Source organism: Leucoraja erinacea, chromosome 27 (genome assembly GCF_028641065.1).
Source record: "Leucoraja erinacea ecotype New England chromosome 27, Leri_hhj_1, whole genome shotgun sequence".
NCBI classification, from domain to species: domain Eukaryota; kingdom Metazoa; phylum Chordata; class Chondrichthyes; order Rajiformes; family Rajidae; genus Leucoraja; species Leucoraja erinaceus.
Window position 1 is genome coordinate 8115518 of NC_073403.1, and position 21721 is coordinate 8137238.

The window sequence follows — 21721 nt, forward strand, 5'->3', positions numbered from 1 at the left end:
TAATGTGACTGGGTGATCGACAGTCGGCATGGTGGGCCAAAGGGCCCATTTCACTGCTATTTATATCAATCAGTCAATCTGTCAACATAAGTTTCTTAGACCAACCTGCAAAACCCTAATGCTACTTCGGCAAGAAAACCCAATGGACTACCTCTTTCCCTACCAATGCTTTCCAATTGTGTATTTTTGTATTACTGTCTTGTTTTTTTCTTCACCACAGTGTTTTTCATTTCACGGACTTGTAGAATTTGTGTATTTTTATTTTATGTTGCCTTAACGCTGCTTAATGTCTGCAATGCTGCTGCAAGCAAGATTTTACCTGTACCTAACCACACTTGTGCATGTGAAATAAACTGTACTTAAATTGCCCCTTTTTAAACTGTACATGATTATTTGCACGCAAACAGTGCCCTCTACTGGTCATCTCTGCATTAATGGAAAGCCAACATCGCTTTTAATGCAGACAGAGATGAAATATCAATGACCTGAAATATTAATTGTTGAGTATTTCCTGCATTTTCTGGGATGGGAGGACTTTAGTTTCTCCATTATATAGACCATAGGTGAAGGAGTAGGCCATTCAGCCCTTTGAACCAGCACCGCCATTCAATGTGATTATGGCTGATCATCCACAATCAGTACCCCATTCCTGCCTTCTCCCCATATCCCCTGACTCGGCTATCTTTAAGAGCCCTATCTAGCTCTCTTGAAATTATCCAGAGAACCGGCCTCCACCACCCTCTGAGGCAGAGAATTCAACAGACTCGCCACTCTGTGTGAAAGTGTTTCCTCATCTCTGTTCTAAATGGCTTACCCCTTATTCTTAAACTGTGGCCCCTGGTTCTGGACTCTCCCAACATCGGGAACATGTTTCCTGCCTCAAAACACTTAATCTTATATGTTTCAATAAGATCCCCTCTCGTCCTTCTAAATTCTAGAGTATACAAGCCCAGCCGCTCCATTCGCTCAGCATAAAACAGTCCCGCCATCCTGGGAATTAATCTTGTGAACCTACGGTGCACTTCCTCAATAGCAAAAAGAATGTCCTTCCTCAAATTAGGGGACCAAAATTGCACACAATATTCCAGGTGTGTTCTCACTAGGGCCCTGTACAACTGCAGAAGTACCTCTTTGCTCCTATACTCAACTCTTCTTGTAATGAAGGTCAATATGCTATTCGCTTTCTTCACTGCCTGCTGTACCTGCATGCTTACTTTCATTGACTGATGAACAAGGATCCCAAGATCCTGTTGTACTTCCTCTTTTCCCAATTTGACACCACTTGGATAATAATCTGCCTTCCTGTTTTTGCTACCAAAGTGGATAACCTCACATTTATCCACATTATACTGCATCTGCCATGCATCTGCCCACTCACCCGACCTGTCCAAGTCACTCTGCATTCTCATAGCATCCTCCTCACAGTCCACACTGCCACCCAGCTTTGTATTATTTGCAAATTTGCTAATGTTACTTTGAATCCCTTCATCTAAATCATTGATGTATATTGTAAATAGCTGTGGTCCCAGCACCGAGCCTTGCGGTACCCCACTAGCCATTGCCTGCCATTCTGAAAGAGATCCGTTAATCCCTACTCTGTTTCTGTCTGCCAATCAATGTCCTATCCATGTCAGCACTCTACCCCCAATACCTTGTGCCCTAACAGACTTAAAAAAAAAAAAAAAGAAGAAAGGGATGAGACGTACTGTTGTCAAGGCTGCATTGTATGGTGCCACCAATGAAAGCTTCCTGGACAGGACCAACAGTCAGTTTGTCACTCCAAGAGTGCAGGAGGTGCGATGGGTAGAGACGGAAAAGAAGAGGATGAAGCGAGTGCAGGAGACCTCTGTGGAAGTGCCTCTTGGGAGCTGCCGGGGCAGATGACACTTCCAATCCGAACGGCCGACAGGTCTGTAACTCTAATTTCAATGCTGATTCTGACGTCGGGCAGAGTCAGCATTGGTGGGTGGTGGGTGACTCCATTGTCCGAGGTGCGGACAGGAGATTCTGTGGCGACAGGCGAGACTCGAGAATGGTGTGTTGTCTCCATGGGGCCTAGTTCCAAGATGTCTCAGACCGACTTCAGAACATCCTTGTGAGGAAAGGTGAGCAGCTGGAAGTAGTTGTGCATGTAGGAACAAATGACGTGGGTAAGAAGAGGATGGAGGCTCTGCAACATGAGTACAGAGAACTAGGTAGAAGGCTGAAAAGCAGGACTTCTAGAATGGTTATCACTGGGTTGCTTCCAGTACCTCGTGCTAATGAGGATAAGGACAGGGAGATAGAGGATCTGAATGCGTGGCTGAGGAGTTGGTGCAGTGAACAGGGATTTAGATTTCTAGATCACTGGAATCACTTCTGGGGCAGGGGTGACCAGTACAAAAGGGACGGGTTGCACCTTAATTATGAGAGGACCGACATTCCTTGAGGTTGGGGATAGCTTCAAGCAGGAATTTAGGGATGTGTGTAGCAAAGGTACAGCGATTATCATGGGTGACTAATCTACATATAGATTGGGCCAACCAAATTGGTAGCAATACTGAGGAGGAGGATTTCCTGGAATGTATACGGGATAGGTTTTTAAACCAATCTATAGAGGAACGGACTAGAGGGCAGGACATCCTGGACTAGGTATTGTGTAATGACGGAATAGTTAGTGATCTTGTTGTGCAAGGCCCCTTGAGGCCACAGTGACCATAATATGGTGGAATTCTGCATTTAGATGGAGAGTGACGCGGTTAAATCAGAGACTAGGGTCCTGAACTTGAATAGGGGAGACCTTGAAGATATGAGGCAGGAATTGGCTAGGATGGACGGGCAAATTATACTTAAAAGGTTGACGATGGAGATGCAATGGCGAAGATTTAATGACCGCATGGATGAACTCCAGAAATTGTTCATCCCTGTCTGGCAAAAAAATAAAAGGCGGCTCAACTGTGGCTGACAAGGCAAACTCCACTTTTTTTAAGAAAAGGAGAGAGAAAACGAGGAATTATAGACCAGTTAGCCTTATATCGGTAGTGGGGAAGATGTTGGAGTGGATTATTAAAGATGTTATAGCAGCACATTTGGAAAGCCGTGATGGGATTGGTCAAAGCCAGCATGGATTTATGAAGGGGAAATCGTGCTTGACTAATCTTTTGGAATTTTTTGAGGATGTAACCAGTAGAATGGATAAGGGAGAGCCAGCAGATGTGGTATATCTGCACTTTCAAAAAGCCTTTGACATGGTCCAACACAAGATTAATGTGCAAGGTAGGCTGTTTATATTTACATTAAAAAGCGCTTTATACAAAATTTTATGTTGCGAGTACAGTTGCTGATTTGGGGGCCCATTAAATCCTGCAGTATTTTTCTGGGCATATGGGGTACAAATTCACCGCAATGGGAACGTTCCAAACCATCGCATGGGACAGGATCCCACTCGAAAGCTGATTTAAATGGCCATTCATTTACAGCAATTGAACACTAAATTCCTTCCATTTGGCCTATAAATTAATGAAAATGAGATTTTAAAATCATATTTTATTGTGAATTCTTGTGTGAATGTTTTTTGGACACTTAGGCTATTAAAAAATGTTAATCTATTCTTAAGAAATGGATAGATAGATGTTTAGATGTAGTCATTGAAATTTGGAATTAGCAACAATTGGGTAGCTAACTAATTATATGCTTTAATTCCAGGTCATCCAAGTAAGATTGTTTAATATTTGTTTCAGAATGCTTCAATCTATAATAACTGAAAATTTCTTTCAGTTCTCTTAATTTTTAATAAAGCTATGGCCATTTCACTGTTCTTGATCACAGCTTTTGTGTTAAGTCAATGGAAAATCAATAGGGAACAAGATGCTAATTTCAGAGTATGAAAATGGCCATAACCTTTTTTAATACTGAAGATAAAGTGAATTAGGTGTCAAATTAAACTTATTGTTGTGCTTTATCTGATGGGATAAATTGCAGACTTGACTTTTAAAATGTTAAAATTTTGTAACATTGCTAAATAAAGGGTACAACTTATAATTTTACCGAAGCTAATTCGCCAACAAATCTGCACGCCTTTGGACTGGGGGAGGAAACCGGAGATCCCGGAGGAAGTCCACGCAGGTCAAGGGGTGAAGGTACAAACCAAAGATCCTATAGCGTACAAACAGCGTACAAGACGAGCGCCCGGGGCTAGGATCGAACCCGGGACCCTGGCGCTGCGAGGCAGCTCAGCGACTCCACCGCCGCGCCGCCCAAGTTGCGTGAGGAGTAAGGACTACATCTCCCATCACCCACCTCGCATCCGCGGCCGCGGCGACCAATCAGATTCGAAGTCTGCGCCGTTGACAGCAAAGATCAAAGATCCTAGAGGAGTGACAGCTCGGGGGAGGGGGGGAGGGGAGTGTAAGCGGTCCTGTGATTGGCTCCAGTTTTGGCGGGCTGGAGCTGGCGGCGCGGCGATCGGCCGTTTTGAATTTTCATTGAGCGTTTGGGCGCGAGCGCGGAGCGTTGGGTTCGGAGCCGTCCGCTGCGACCGCACACACATCGCGCACCAAATAAACATCTTCCAGCAGCTTGATTAAGCACTCTTCACTGCGACTATGGATCTGATATCGAGCCCCCTGCGAGTAAGCGTGACTTATTTTGTTTTAATGTATTGTATTGTCTTCAGATCGTCTTTGTTGAGATTACGGTCGGCAGCCTGTGTGGAAATCGGTTTTTGTTTTGTTTTCCGTGCGTCGATTGTAAAATGCAAAATGTGCGATTTTGTTTCCCCCCCCCGTCAAAAATGAACTTTTGGAGACTTTGTTTGCTGGATCAACGAACTATCTGCGGGAGGAACCCAGCGGGTCGAGTAGCGGCTGGAGGGGGAGGGGAGGGGAGAGCAAACCCTGCATCAACATTTGTTTTATTGCAAAACAAAAAATACGGATAGAAAACGTTTTTTTCTGAAGAGATCGGCGTTTAAATAAACGAATGCACACTTCTCTTTTTTTTGCATGGTTTTAAAACATGTCTCCTGTTTGCTTCTTTGTCTGAAGAGGAAACGGAAACTGAAGATCATGCCATAAACAACTGACTTGACAGAATTCAAATGGTTTATTCCTTAACAATTACATCGGATTTTAGCTCGGGATGGCACAAATTTGATTAGTGCACGCAACTATCAATGCCAGTTGGGCATCGAAAGTGCTTTAGTGCAAACCCTCTCATCACATTTGAATTCCACTTGCCTGTAGTTGCTATGTTTTGGCTGTCTGAGAAGTAAAATCAATGATTACAGATGAGAAGGAGAATCCGGCGGGATCACTGGAACAAACACGCAAGGAATTGGAGGAAGGAGTACAGGACGTAGACGAATTTGAATGATGTGGAATAGCAATGATGTGAGGTTTACATTGCTCTTGCCTAGATCAAAGAATTGCAGTCCACAATGTCTGCCAAACATGATGCCAAGATAAACGAATCTCCTCTGCCTGCAGTGATCCTTATCCCTCCATCTCCTGCCTATTCGTATGTCTATCTGAATAATTAAATAACACAGTTATTCAGGTTTGACAATCAGCCATCAGAATTGGAATGTTTTGAACACAAGGGAATGAGAGAACAGGAGAAGGTCTGTGAGAAGATGGAAGGGAGTGAAATAAAAAATGAAAAGGAGCTGATGATAGGAGTGGGTAATTCTTGAGAAATATCTGAAATTAACAATGGAAAATGATATGCAAACTGCAGATCTGAAATAGAAATGTTAGCACTGGTGATTTCTTGAATGGAGTAGAAACAAAATTGCATAATTCTGCCTTTGTATTATTACATTTGAAAATAAACTTACTGTGCACAAAGAAAATCAAGGATTGCCTTCTCTAAGGAACATAGAAACGTAGAAAATAGGTGCAGGAGTAGGCCATTCGGCCCTTCGATATGATCATGGCTGATCATCCAACTCGGTATCCTGTATATGCCTTCTCTCCATACCCCCTGATTACTTTAGCCACAAGGGCCACATCTAACTCCCTCTTACATATAACCAATGAATTGGCCTCAACTCATTCAACCATTTCCTTGGCTCCAAGACCTCCATTAGAAAGAATGTGTGGCATTTTCAAACATCCTGATGCCTGCCACACAAACCATGTACCCTTGATCTTTTTCATCCTGCTGTCGGCCTATGTATCTTTGTTCTTTTTAAAGAAATACATTTTTTTTGTTAGCCTGGTCTGGATAAATGAACATGACATGCATATTTAAGAACAGACTGAATCAGTGCAGTTCTAGTTCATGTCTAGTCTATTTCTTAGGAAAATAATAATAGAATTGGTCATCTTTCACCCTGCCAACCTCCACATTCAAGACATAATCCTCAACTTTGCACCAGCTCCAATATGATCATGCACAAGTTATATCTCCTTCCCACCCTTCTGCTTTAACCACTCTCTCTATGATTTCCCATTCTGCTCATCCCTCGATATTCTCCCTAACTATTGGTACTTCACCCAAAACGAAAGGTGTCCGCTGTCCTTTCACTCAGGAATTTAAAAAGTTTAGCATTCAAAACGATTACCCCCTCCAAACACATCATTTAACTGAGAAAATGGGTTCTGCTCTTTATGTAACTGGATCCTCAACTTCCTCAACGGCAGACCACAATCAATATGAATTGATCAATGAATAAATGAAAAACTGATGTTTTACATTGTCCAACCAAACTCAAACCCTGCTTGGCATCAACGCATGTCATGACCTGGGGCTGGTTTATTTCGGGCGTGTTGTCCACAAACTCTGCCCAACAGAGGAACCAACACAGCAGATGCTATAGGGTGATTTCACCAAAGGTCAAATGAGCGTAGATCCCCCCTCACGTGACCGAAAATTTTAACTGGAGGACATCTCTCAGTTTGGTACATGTAAGTGAATGGGGAAACACGCACTTTCCCACCCGTTAAAAACATGGAAAACGGCCGATCTTTGAGCTGAAATTTTCTGTGCTAGTCGGGGTGACCGTGAAGCACAGCGACCTAAATTTTCAGGCAAAAAAAAGATAGAAAGTGAGGTTAATTACAAGAGGGAACTGAAGCTAGAATTTCATCAAAAGTGAACAGCTGACATTTGCCGTGGTGATTTTAAGATCCAAAATATCGGGAATTATCGCGTTTGCTCGCTGAATTTCATCAAAAGTAAGGCATTATTAACTATCTTTTTTTTTGCCTGAAAATTTAGGTCGCTGTGCTTCACGGTCACCCCGACTAGCACAGAAAATTTCAGCTCCAAAATCAGCCGTTTTCCATGTTTTTAACGGGTGGGAAAGTGCGTGTTTCCCCATTCACTTACATGTACCAAACTGAGAGATGCCCTCCAGTTAAAATTTTCGGTCACGTGAGGGGGGATCTACGCTCATTTGACCTTTGGTGAAATCACCCAATTCCAGTACCTGTTCGATGACAAACTCGGCAATCTACCCACGATATACAAGATCACTGTGGATCATGCAGTCACACCAATAGTTTGTGCACCCCACCGCGTTCCCCATGGCATGCAGAAGAAAATACACACCAAGCTTAAATGCAATGTCTCCATTGGAGTCATTGCCGAGGCCGGTGAACCCTCTGACTGGGTCTCCATGACCACCAAGAAAAACAAGGAAGAGTTGCGATTCTGCATCAACCCCAACGATTTAAACACAGCAATCAAACGCCCATGCTACCCGATGAGAACCACCGAAGACGTAGCTGCGCAAATCGGAAATGCATCGGTCCTGGACGCCAAAAGCTCTTTCTGGCAAATACCACTGGACCAGGCATCGTCTGCCCTGACAACTTTTTCCACGCCATTTGGACACTACAGATTTTTAAGGATGCCTTTTGGCATAAACTTCCAGCGCGCAATGGAACAACTGTTCGCGGAACATCCATGTGCCATCATTGTTGACGACATCTTAGTCTACGGACGTGATGTGGCCGAACATGATGCCAACCTAAAGAAGATACTGAAACATGCCAGAGACATTAACCTGAAACTCAACCCTCTGAAATGCAAATTACGGGTATCGGAAGTCACCAACTTTAGGTTGGCATCATGTATTCACCAGCAACGGATTAAAACCTGATCTGTTAAAGACTGCAGCCATCAATGAACTGCCAGTCCCAACCGACGTCACCTCGTGGAACGATGCTTCCTAGAGAAATCCGACATCTACCTGGACTTGCTAAACTTATGGAACTTTTCAAGAGAACATTCTTGGCTGCCCCGCCCAACGTCTAATGTCCCGCCAGACATTGTTGCCTTGCAGCCGCAAGTCCGCTCCCCCACTGTGATACAAAAACGAGTGCAGTTTAAATGCGACACACCGAAGCGTTTCTATGACAAGACCAGCATATAAGGACAAGTGGTACGCCTACAAACTGACAAAGGACATACCAAATTGGGACATATTCATGGCCCATCAAAGGAACCACGGTCCTATCTGATCGAAGTCAAGGGTGTCCTCTACAGACGCAACCGCCAACACCTTCCAGTGAAGGAACATCGTCCGGCGCCCCAGGGTCCTGATGCCCCACAGCTTGTGTTCAAACCAACGCCTGTTGCACCAGTTCCATCACCTGTCGCTTCCAAGTCCGCCCACTCTGCGTCGGTCTGCTCCAGCGTCTCCTGTTGTAACCGGTACCCCGAGCACCCCGTGGCGGTCTCTCCCCACGGTCCCATTGGGTCTCCCGTGGTATTACCAGCCTCCGTCTTTTCGGAAGGAAAGGGTGATGAGGCAGCTACCTACTGCACGAGGACCGGGCGGGTCAGTGGGCCACCCAATGGATATGGCGATTTTGTTTAACCCTACTATTCCCTCAGCTTACCGTTTAACGTGCCCTAGTTGCTTTTTTCATTTCTACAAGAAGAGATGTAGATTGGCTATTGCATGTTAGCCACTAAGACTGCTTAGTAATTATAACTCCGTCTAACGCATGTTTTATAGTGTACGAACTCGCCTACTGTCTTCAGTAGCTGAATGTATGATGTATTGCTTATATGATGGTGACCTGAACATTAAAGATGCTTATACGCCAACCATGATACTTACACCATGTGTATAATTTTAATGTATATTTTGTCAATGTGTCTTAATTTTATTTTCATCTTCATACAGCCTTTGTTTCCCAATCAACTCACTAAGGTGAAGAAAGGAGCTAATGATCAAAAATTGTCGGTTGAAAGAGTATACCAGAAGAAGACACAGTTGGAGCATATTTTGCTCCGTCCTGACAGTTATATTGGCTCTGTGGAACCTGTTACACAGGTAGAGATTATTATTTTTGCACAATAAATTTAAATACTGATGTAATATTTTTATATAATATGAAACATACAAACACGTACTATATTTTGTTTATTTTTCACAAGATCGTTACTGCACCAAAATGAATTGGGTTACTTTAAAAGAATAATTCCAATTGTGATTTGGAACTATTTTGAATATCTTATTATTTTTTTCTAATATTTCAAAAATCATGTTAGTATCAATAATTTGTTTTAGTTGGCATCACAACCTTGTAAATATAATTTAAGGGAGAATTGAGATTAAGTGGGGTATATGTGCAGGATTGTAAGAATAGCAAGTAATAGTGTTGACCTATCTCTTACTTTGTAGTCAACTAAAAATATTTGATTTTAGTGTATAATTTATTTTGTAAGCGTTTAAATTCTAAACACTTTAAATTGAGCACTATTTATAACTTTGTGGCCCTGGAATTTGTTTCCATGAGTTTGACACTCAGTATGTGTACCTTTTTTAAATATCAAGATGGTGCAGTATGCTTTGCTGCCAGGTCCACTTGTCCATTGATGTAATGTTCACATACAAATTTTCTAATGCTGCACAGCGATAATAACAAGCAACAGGAATTTGCCATTTTTCCCTACACTGGTTTGCCCCTAATCTAGCTTGCAATACATGTCAATTTTGAGACGCCTTTCTTCTAAGACACCAGGTTTTAATTCTCCTGAAATTTATTGAATATCTTTGAAAGTATAAATGAGAAAGAAACAATTTGGTTGAACAGTAATAAATTATAATGATATTTAACTTCCTTTACAGCAAATGTGGGTGTACGATGAAGAAATTGGATTAAATTGCAGAGATGTAGCTTTTGTTCCTGGTTTGTACAAGATATTTGATGAAATTCTAGGTATGTAGGGTAAAGCTTTGTTATCTTTCTAAATTTTGAATTGAACAGAAAAAGAATAATGCGAAATTAACCTAACTTATTTTAAATAGTGAATGCAGCTGATAACAAGCAGAGAGACAAAAACATGTCCTGCATCAAAGTCAACATTGACCCGTAAGTGCTTTAAAATTTATTTTTATTTTATTACGTTCAAAATAAAGTGCAATTGCATAACCATTAATCCTGAAACTTTGTCTCTTTACACAGCAACTTGCACTATTTATAGACAGTACTGTGTAGTAGGTATATTGCAGGAACATTGTGGAGGCATGTCCAATGAATAGGTTACCTGTCATAAATCATACATGCATAATAGAATGCTGCTGATATGTTAGGTTGACTATTTTCTCAAACATTAGAGTGAATTCTATTTAGCTTATTATCAGTTATTTTTATGTCCTATAGTACTTGTGATGTGCAGGAAAAAAACTGTGCTCCATCTTCTTGTACTTCACTGATTTCCATTAAGCATTTTGCTGTTTACTGTACAAATATTCTTGAAAATAGTACTGTAGAACAGAATGGCCCGAAGCACACAAATAATTACATTTTTCCATTCACAGTGAAAACAACACAATTACTGTATGGAATAATGGAAAGGGGATTCCTGTTGTGGAGCATAAAGTGGAGAAGGTTTTTGTTCCTCATCTCATTTTTTGGGCAGCTTTTGGGCAGCTGAAGAAAGTTACCCTCCAGCAAGGGGGCTCTGATTTTGAAGTTTATAAATTCTGAGAGTGATGAACAGAAGCAGCTGAAGTTACGAAAGAGACAAAGTCAACATTGAAGCTGGAGTGTCTTTAAAAAGAAAATAAATGCAAGAGGCATAAGGATTAATCCTGTATGCTTTGTAGTAAATGCAACTTGGAGTATTTATAGCACAGTTAGATAGTAGACATGCTATATGAATGGAGGGTTACATGTCACATACAGGCAGGTGGGATTAGTTTTAATTTGGCACTAGTCAGCAAACATTAGAGTGAACTTCCTATTTCCCTTATTCATTCACCATTACTTGGGAGTTTTGCCTAATTGTGAAATGTGATTTAGAAATTTTTATATCGATTCCATTTTCTTGTACTATTTTGCTTCCATTTTTTATTTTGCTGAGCTAGTACAAATATTCTTGAAAATAGTACTGTTTTTTTTGAGCACATGAAATCACATACAGAGACAAAGAAATGCATTTTTAGCATCCTCCCTTGGGTTGGCGCGCGTATGATTTTTTTTGTTCCTCATCTCATTTTGGGCTCTGATCCAGCAAACTTATAATGATGAACAGAAGAAATTACTGGTGTGTTTTGCTTTTCAGGGCTTGATATATGATGGGATACATAATCTTTTTCCAATGGTAAAAATGTCAAGCACAAGAGACCTTAGCTTTAAGCTGAGATGTCAAAGTTCAAAAGAGGCATGCAGGGAAAGTTTGTATGCACTGTAGTAAATGCTTGGAGTGCACTGTTAGATAGAAGCAGACATGCTATATTGATGTTTTAGATAGGCACATGAACATTTGGGCAATGGAGGGTTACATGTCACATACAGGCAGGTGGGATTAGTTTAAATTGGCACTAGTCAGCAGAGACATGGATCCCAGGTCCTATTCTGTATTCACCATTACTTGGGAGTTTGCCTAATTTGAAATCTGATTTAGAAATTATATCGATTCCAAAGGCAAAATATTTTGCTTTTAATTTTAAGGAAGAGCTAGTACGACCATTGTACCTAATAATTGAAAGTTAATCACTAGTCAGTGGATACATTACTATATGCTATGCAATCCAAGAGGGAAAATTCCTACTACGTTCTATGATGCTTTGTTATTTAAGATACATGAGCCTGCAAGGTAGACATTGAGAACAGTTAATTTGGGATGAAAATCCATCACTAAATTGTAGCATGGTTCTGTGAGATAGAAATGTACAAACGTTGTGATTCATACTGATGTGATGATTTGTTTACACTTTGTATTTGGATCTTATGCTTACTGACATGGGGTATATGCAATTGCCCAAATAACATTTTTTTTTAAAATAATTTTGTAAGTTACTATTTTGACATCATCAACTTTTGCCTTTTTGAATAAACAAAATGAGAGAATACTTTTTTTTTCTTTCAGGTGGTCGAAATGGATATGGTGCAAAACTATGCAACATTTTCAGTACAAAGTTTACTGTGGAAACAGCTTGTAGGGAATATAAGAAATGTTTCAAACAGGTAAATTAAGCTCTTGATCATTTTAAATGAAATTGATTCCTTTTGGTTAAACTTTAATATTAGTTATGCTCAATACAATAATGTAGCGTTTGCAGCCATGAAGGTCCGTTGAGAACACACTATATAAAAGTTTTCTCTAGCACGACCATTTGAATTATGTTTGCTGTGGTATACAGAAAACATTAAAGAGTGAGTTATGATAAAACTGGAGGAAAGGTGGTTCAGATGGCCTTCTAATCTGTTATGATCACATAGCAGGGTCATTGCGCAATCTAAAATCCATCAAATTTCCTTAGCACTTGAAAATAAGATCCCTCTAGCACATTATGCAATTCTGTAAGATTATATCTCATCTGGGGTCCAAAGATCTAAAAACTTCTGTTTTAAATGTATTCAACAACTGAGCTCTTTATTACAGAACTTTACTGATTCACAACATGTAAATACATTTCTCCTATCTCAGTTTAAAGTAGTTGAGCTGTTCTGAAAATATGACCCTAGTTCTGCACATTTGAAACAGTCTTTCACTGTGTACCTTTTTACTGAGCATATTACATTTTAATTAGTCATATATTCTTCAGTTCATTACATTTTTATTTAAAACTATTATGTTATTCATTCAAGGGTTGAACTCTTCTAATTGTATTTTGCTTACCTCTGTAGACCTGGAAGGACAATATGGGATATGCACAAGAAGCTAAAATCAAATACTTTGATGGTGATGACTACACTTGTATCACTTTTCAACCTGATCTCCCAAAATTCAAAATGCAGTCTCTTGATAAGGACATTGTGGCAATTATGTCAAGAAGAGCATATGATATTGCTGGCACATGCAAAGGAGTGAAAGTTTTTCTAAATGGCAAGAAGTTACCTGTACGTTTCACATAATATAGCTGGGTGTTTCATCTGCAGTGTATTGATGCATCTATTTGATCAATTATCTTTTTTGAAGCCATATTGAGAGGATTTTAAGTGTTTATCTGTTTCCTAGTTAAATAATTTTGTAGGTTTTGTAATTCTTATGTTGATCTGCTCTAATTTTAATATTGTATACAAAGAAATTACTCGCATGAACTATCATTTACACTGTATGGCACACACAAAATAATGCATTTTTAATCGTTAATGCATTTTTGCTTGTTTAAAAAATTAATGTTTTCAGGACAGGTTAGTTTACGTACTTAGTTTAATTATTTTTTAACGTATCATTTATTGAATAAGAAGGCAAGTGGATAGTGTAAATATTAACAACTTGGATATTTAGCATTCCCCTTTCTGCTCTAGAATTTCAGTGAGAGAATAAAAATCCTTTTGTAACATTTTAAATATTTAATTACATTATACAAAATTATCCCCAAATAGACAATAACTGAAATGGCAATATCCTGTTTTTCAACTTGTAGGTTTCTGGATTCCGTAGTTATGTGGATCTTTACTTGAGTGGCAAAGTGGATGAAACAGGTAGCCCACTCAAGATAATCCATGAAGTTGCTAACAATCGGTGGGAAATCTGTGTGACGATGAGTGAGAAAGGCTTCCAGCAGATAAGCTTTGCAAATAGCATTGCTACCACAAAGGTAAACTATAATTTAGTGCAATTGTCAAATAGAAAATATGACTAAGCGATTCCCCTGTTGGCTTAATGGGTTTAGTCAAAGAGGGGCTGAACAACACAGACCTTAGAAGTCTAAGGTTTTTGCTTCTATATTCAGTTAATTGACCTCATGCAGGCAGTAGTTTGAATAGGAGACTATCAATCGGCTCTTACTCAACAATTACAGTAACTTATTTATTACCTATGTTAAATGGGTGACATTTCGGGTCCAGACCCTTCTTCAATCTGAAGCAGGATCTCATCACCCATTCCTTCGCTCCAGAGATTCTGCCTGTCCCGCTGAGTTACTCCAGCATGTTGTGTCTACTAGTACTTGCCTTTGTTATCCAGCTAAACTGGATAACATCTTCAAGATTTCAGTTGCATAATTTAGCAAAATTACTTTCAGAATTTGGTGCCAAATGATTGAGAACATTTCTGCCAAAGGTGAACTATTTGACTGTTTTGATTTTGCAGGGTGGTCGGCATGTTGACTATATTACTGACCAACTGGTTCACAAGTTAATTGAGGTTGTCAAGAAAAAAAACAAAGGAGGCGTGGCTATAAAACCATTTCAGGTAAGAATCGCCTAAAAGTGCTGAATAGCAATATCTTAGTCTTAAAATTAATTGCATCTTTTGGGCGTAACCAACAAAATGCACTGATTTCCAATTGTCTGAGGGTAACCATAGGATTGATTCTCCACTAACACTTCACTCTGACAATCTTATAAATTTAATCCTTAAGCCCTCCAATTTAGAAATAATATACTAGTCTGCCAACTAAACTTTAGAAAATAGTGCTACATTAGAACTAGCCGTGATACTTCTTGGCTAGGTTCCCAATCTGTCATCTGCATACCTTTTTTACAAAATATCTTTGGAATTGTTTATTACAATAGGCAGTTTGTGATCTCTTTTTAGTAAGGCTTGACAGTATTCTATTTGATTTGCTTATTATATCCGTCTTATTCTAATTGTATTAATGTACCTACGATAGACACAAAAAGCTGGAGCCTCGACCCAAAACATCACTCATTCCTTCTCTCCAGAGATGCTGCCTGTCCCGCTGAGTTACTCCAGCTTTTTGTGTCTATACCTTTGGTTTAAACATCTGCAGTTCCTTCTTATGTATCTGCAGTTCCTTCTTATGTATTAATGTACCTGTTTTTTATATTAAAGTGATTTTTTAAAGCTGTGAATTTGATTTTGTGACAGGTGAAGAATCATCTTTGGGTCTTTGTGAATAGTTTGATCGAAAACCCAACATTTGACTCCCAGACTAAAGAGAACATGACCCTTCAAGCAAAGAGCTTTGGCTCAACATGTGTGTTGACTGAGAAGTTCATCAAAGCGGTATGTTCAACTTTTGACTACATACAATTTCAAATTTAATACATAAATTTTCAGAGATTTGATTGAAAAGTGTATAATATCTGAGTAATGTACATTAGCTTCATATTATAGAAGCTATAGCAAAAGGGAACCATTTACATCATTGCAACTGTGAATATTAGTCTCAATATTTGGCTCATTCACTGTACATCCATTTCACTAAACCTGCTTGAACCTTACTGAAGCTGTATCGTCATTTAGAATATTTGTGCTTAATGGGAAATCAAGTTATTCTATCTTAATTGCTTGGATGAGAAGTATTAAAGCTACTGTCCTCGTATTGTGATTTCACCTAACAGAATAATTTTGTTGTAGGCAATGAACTGTGGTGTCATTGAAAGCATCATGAATTGGGTTCGGTTTAAGGCCCAGAATATGCTAAATAAGAAATGCTCAGGAGCGAAACAAACCAAGATCAAGGGTATTCCCAAGTTGGATGATGCTAACGATGCTGGTATAATATTTCATCTTATTCTGAGCATTTGGCATGATAAGTTTAATATTTAACCTGTTTAAAATTGTTGTATAAGTAACAACTTATTTAACGTGTGGAAGTAAATTTGTCTTGAGAGCTTTTAACTGAGTTATGGTAACTTGAGATGGACACAAAATGCTAGAGTAACTCTGGTTTTGGGTCGAGACCCTTCTTCAGATAGTAACTTAATACGGATGTTTCTGAATTTAAATTCTAGAAGTATCATTAGATGCTTGATTTGTTACCAAGATGTATAAACTTAATTTTATTAAATTCAACCCATTGCCCATGTGTCAGTGGAGATTTGAAGTGATTATGGTATTAGATTTCAGTTAATGTTTCAGCTGGCAGGACAGGACCAAGATACACCATTTTTGACCCTCTTCCCCTCAGAAAATTTGGGTTGGTGGTGTAAAGCTGGAAGCTAGTGAGACCACCTGAACTAAATGTTAAAATAATGCAAAAAACACTTGATTAATAGAATATAACTACAAAATAGAAATGTTGATGCTTATTCCATTGGAAGTGTATTGTATTTTTAGATCCCCGTCATTCAATAAATTAAATTAATGTTTAGACGCAAGTCATTTTGTGATTGTAAAGATTAAATTTCCTTTTTCACAGGAACTAAGCATTCTCATGGTTGTACTCTCATCCTAACTGAGGGTGATTCAGCCAAGACCTTGGCTGTGTCTGGTCTGGGAGTGGTTGGACGAGATAGATATGGCGTGTTTCCTCTTCGAGGAAAACTTCTCAATGTACGAGAAGCAACTCACAAACAGGTGGGTTTATAGACTTGCATTAAAAAGTCACAACAAATTTAATTAAGGCAAAAATGAAATTATGCGGCATCAGCTTTGTCACATTCATTTCCTGTTTGCTCTTTATCACTTACAGTTTTTTTTAAATCTCAATATCTGTTTAGTGGAAAGAATAATCAGCAGCTCGGCAGATTTTTAGGTGCTTTTGAGCTACAGGTGGCTGTTCATGATGTTGAATTTGGTGGTGATTAGTTGATGCATTGACTAGAATATATTGCAATATGTTTTTGAATACTGCTAATTTTAGAAAAAAAGTTGTCATACAACCTTAATTTCCCACGATTAATTTTAGTTTAATTCTATATTTTCTGCAAAGACGTTGAAAATGTGTTACCTGCTGTGAAGCTACAATAGTTCTTCGTTAATTATCCATTTCAGGATTGTCCAATTCCTAATTAATTTATTTTAGCAGAGAAAGAGGTTATCATATTTACCTTTACTGTGGCTTCCAATGGCTATTAAAGGACCTATTATTCAGAAACATAGAAAATAGGTGCAGGAGTAGGCCATTCGGACCTTCGAGCCTGTATTCAATATGATCATGGCTGATCATCCAACTCGGTATCCTGTACCTGCCTTCTCTCCATACCCCCTGATCCTTTTAGCCACAAGGGCCACATCTAACTCCCTTAAATATAGCCAATGAACTGGCCTCAACTACCTTCTGTGGCAGAGAGTTCCAGAGACTCACCGCTCTGTGTGAAAAATGTTTTTCTCATCTCTGTCCTAAAGGATTTCCCCTTTATCCTTAAACTGTGACCCCCTTGTCCTGGACTTCCCCAACATCAGGAACAATCTTCCTGCATCTAGTATCTCCAACCGCCTGAGAATTCTGTAAGCTTCTATAAGATCCCCCCTCAATCTTCTAAATTCTAGCGAGAAAGATGGACTAGCATTTTAATATTGTCTTTTCTGGCCTGTTCAAAATATCTCAAAGCACTTTGCTATTCAAACTTTTTTTTTAAGTAGCAACCCATTTGCGCATCTCAATCTACCTTTTTTTAATCATGCTGGTTAAGGGATAAACGTGTTCGGCACGGACTAGAAGGGTCGAGATGGCCTGTTTCAGTGCTGTAATTGTTATATGGTTATAAACGTTGACGGGAATACCGGGGATATCTCCCCTGTTCAGTAAGAAAGAATGGCAGATGCTGGTTAAATCGGAAGGTGGACACAAAATTCTGAAGTAACTCAGCGGGACAGGCAGCATCTCTGGAGAGATGGAATGGGTGACGTTTCGGGTCTGAAGAAGGGTCTCGACCCGAAACGTCACCCATTCCTTCTCTCCAGAGATGCTGCCTGTCCCGCTAAGTTACTCCAGCATATTGTGTCTTAATCCTGAAATGTTTCAGTGCATCTGAACCACAGTTTATACTTCGGTTATATATCAGAAATAGTTGGGTGATAATTATTATGTGTCTGCTTTCCAGATAATGGAAAACGTAGAGATCAACAACATGATAAAGATTCTTGGTCTGCAATACAAGAAGAACTATGAAGATCAGGAATCTCTGAAGACTCTCCGTTATGGAAAATTAATGATTATGACGGATCAGGTATCTTAACTAAATTATGTCTTTGAAATGATTGTTCATTTTAACAATGTGTAAAAGCTCAGCATATATAAATATCAAAATACATTTGCCATACATTAGTAGCTACACCACAGCTATCTTTTTTTCACAGAATCCCTGGCTTTGATCTAGAAAGTGAATCAAGTAGGATATTGTAGGCCAAAACAGGGATTACATTTTTATTGTGCTTTTAGAGGTATTTATTAAAATCTCGTCCCTGCTATCTCGGGTAGCTTCACAATACAATACCATTTTATTTGCCATTTGAACCTCACATGAGGTTCAAACGAAATTTGGTTTCTGCAGTCATGCAAGAAAAGAACCAAGACACACACCTACACAATTTACACAAACATCCATCCCAGTGAATCTCCTCCTCACTGTGATGGAAGGTAAAGTCTTGTCTCTCCCCTGCTCTCCATTCTTCTCCCGATGTCAAAGTCAAAGCCCCCGGCGGGCGCTAGCAAGTCCGCGGCCATTTAAAGCCGCGCGGGGCGATGTAAGGCCCCACTCCAGGTCACTTTCAACCCCGCACTTCGGGCGGGAGAATTCGCCGTTGCCGGTGACCCTCAAAGCAGTCTCCCACCGGGGACCAGCGAGCTCCCGGTGTCACCATCTACCGGAGTCGGGTCGCAGCCGCGCGCCACCGCAGCTCTCGACGCTCCGAAGCTGGCCAGCTCCACGATGGCAGCTCCGCAGGCTCCGTGACTTGAGCCCCCAGGTCGTTCCGGATGGAGGCCGCTCCACGGTGCTAGGCCCCAACGACTACGGAGACCCAAGAGGGAAAAGGTCAGGTTCCGTGCAGGGAAGAGATTTAAAAGTCTCCTCCCTCCACACACATACACATTTAAAAGCCCACTACAAACTATACCCTTAACGGGACCAAAAAAAAGGGACAGACTGCAGAGGCCGCTGCGACGTTGGTCTCACCGCCCACCCGAGACTGCTGCAAGTTAATGCTGGTGAAAACATAAGTAGCAACTATGAGAATAGTGCATGCTAAAGATATAACTCAATAATTTGGCGTGGCACTTATTGCCAAATCAAATGCTGGAAGAATTGTTTGCTATAGTTACATCTCGGAACTATTTTAATACTATGTCCATTGCATTAGTTACAAAATCAAATTAATATTATGGTGAACCACATCTGTAGTTATGCAGATCTAGAGCAGGACCATGCTGTTTCTATTGCAATTATTTTAGTGAATAAAACTTAATGATTGGAAGTCACATCTGTGACTTCTGTTGAATTTTTGCATGTGGTCTGGAATTTCAGTAAATCAACTTTTAAAATTGCAACCTACATATAATTAAGACAAAGTTATCAATTTATAGTCACGGTGTTTCCAAAAAAAAAAATCGAAAAGTTACCATAAATTGCAAGGGTAGTAGAGAGGCTGGTGAATCCAAGTGGAAGTAATTCTCATATTGTTCACATTACTTCCATTAAAAATGTTTTAAAACGTTTCTATAGTTCCTTGTCATTTACTAGACCAGACCTGGAGGAGAGATCTGGGATCTTTTTATAATATTCTTCTTTCTTGGTACATTACCATTTTGTAGCTTTGTGGGAAAATGTCTTACACTGCCTTTTAACATGAATCTTAAATCTACTCAATTCATTTGCAGGATCAAGATGGTTCACATATCAAGGGCTTGTTGATCAATTTCATCCATCACAACTGGCCATCACTGCTCAGACATAAGTTTTTAGAGGAGTTTATTACACCAATTGTAAAGGTTTGTTCATATCTTTTCCGAAAAGTGTCAATTGAAGTACCAGTCCTTTGTTATAGATTATTAATGTGACTTAACTGTCAAAATTATTTCTGCTCTCATTGGGCTAATGCAACATTGTTTTTCTCCAGGTATCCAAAAACAAGCAGGAAATTGCATTTTACAGTCTCCCTGAATTTGATGAATGGAAAAAGAACACTGACAATAACAAGACTTGGAAAACAAAGTACTACAAAGGTTTGTTATAAAAGCCCTGTGTGGTGGTATTCTCAACGATGTAAGAATCTATGGTTGACACAAAATGCTGGAGTAATTATCTGGAGAGAAGGAATGGGTGGCGTAACGGGTCGAAACCCTTGTTCAGACCTGACCCGGTCACCATTGCTCTATTGGGACATTGTGGTTGTCATGGACTTGGCAAGTGAGAATTGGGAACAATGTTATCCATGTTCCACTGCAGTGCTCTTGTAATGCTTCCCAAGTGTGGAAATGGTCCTTATCGTGTATTACTTTCTGGTGGGAGTAATAAAACGTTCCAATCGTGCAACGCTGTGGAGAGTAAAATTGTACACTTGGGTTTCTTGTAATATTTTGTTAAAATGGGCATCAAATATAGCTAATCTAGAAGATCTATACTTGTTGGCCTGGTTAAATATTACTACCGATTCTAAATCATCCAGGTTTGGGTACGAGTACTGCCAAGGAAGCAAAGGAATACTTCACTGATATGGAGAAGCATCGTATCCCCTTTAAATATAATGGACCAGACGATGATGCTGCAATTACCTTGGTGAGGTCTAGTTCCTGCAGTACATCACCATAAGACACTGTTTTGGCGCTATAATTCTTCATTAACTAATGTGTTCGTTCTTCAGGCATTTAGCAGGAAAAAAATTGATGAACGTAAAGAATGGCTGACTAACTTCATGGTTAACAGACGACAGCGAAAATTACATGGATTGCCAGAGGTATTGACTCAAAATTTTAGCTGGAGATCACAGCAAATTTTTCAAAGCATATAGGGTAAAACTAGAATCCCAAATGTGCATTTTAAATTGATATTTTTTCTTATTATTAAAGACAAACTCACAGTTGGTGTAAAGTTCTGCAGTAATTAGTGTGCCACATTGGATTAGTTCCGGGCCTAAGTGTTTTACTATTTATCTTAATGCCTTGGAAAAAGAGAATTAAGTTATGGGTCTAAATTTGCTAATTAGGAAAATAAGGGCACCAACTTGTGAATAGTGAGTGGTTTGGTATTCTGTTTAAAACAGTGCTTCTTAAACTGGTGAATGGTTCACCCAAGGATGAATGAAATTATTTTGGGGTGAATGTCAATTTATATTTTTTGCTCATGTGACAAAATAAATTATATAAAATTATACACAATGGAGAATAAGATGAAAAACATAAGAAAAGGTCAAATTACATTTTGTGATAAAGACTGGGGTGAATGACACTGAAATAGTTTTAAAAAGCACTGGTTTAAAAGATAAATTCACAACAAAGGCTTAATGTCGCACCAGAATTGTTTAATGTTGCCCAGGTGCTTGCCTAATTTTCCAAAAACATGTTGCAACTTTATTTCTGCAGAGAGAAAAGAAGAATGTAAAACGTTTTTAGAAGTTCCTTCCTCAAAAGGGAATAGAGGCAGTCTTCAAATATTTTTTTAAGAATTTTTTTTAATAAGCATTAGGGATATGCAAGAAA

The 21721-nt window shown here is 39.4% G+C and overlaps 1 protein-coding gene across 1 annotated transcript in view; it reads left to right on the forward strand.

Moving 5' to 3' along the window:
* The first annotated feature begins 4462 nt into the window (after window positions 1-4462).
* Window positions 4463-21721, forward strand: part of LOC129710179 (DNA topoisomerase 2-alpha-like) — a 52640-nt gene continuing 35381 nt past the window's right edge. The window contains exons 1-19 of the mRNA XM_055656971.1: window positions 4463-4610; window positions 9119-9268; window positions 10067-10157; window positions 10247-10310; window positions 10760-10880; window positions 11455-11487; window position 11720; window positions 12313-12410; window positions 13074-13286; window positions 13817-13990; window positions 14485-14586; window positions 15226-15363; window positions 15718-15856; window positions 16502-16659; window positions 18129-18254; window positions 19904-20014; window positions 20143-20248; window positions 20692-20801; window positions 20887-20979. Coding sequence (XP_055512946.1) covers window positions 4584-4610; window positions 9119-9268; window positions 10067-10157; window positions 10247-10310; window positions 10760-10880; window positions 11455-11487; window position 11720; window positions 12313-12410; window positions 13074-13286; window positions 13817-13990; window positions 14485-14586; window positions 15226-15363; window positions 15718-15856; window positions 16502-16659; window positions 18129-18254; window positions 19904-20014; window positions 20143-20248; window positions 20692-20801; window positions 20887-20979 — 2055 coding nt within the window. The 5' untranslated portion in view covers window positions 4463-4583. The remainder of the gene's footprint in view (window positions 4611-9118; window positions 9269-10066; window positions 10158-10246; window positions 10311-10759; window positions 10881-11454; window positions 11488-11719; window positions 11721-12312; window positions 12411-13073; window positions 13287-13816; window positions 13991-14484; window positions 14587-15225; window positions 15364-15717; window positions 15857-16501; window positions 16660-18128; window positions 18255-19903; window positions 20015-20142; window positions 20249-20691; window positions 20802-20886; window positions 20980-21721) is intronic.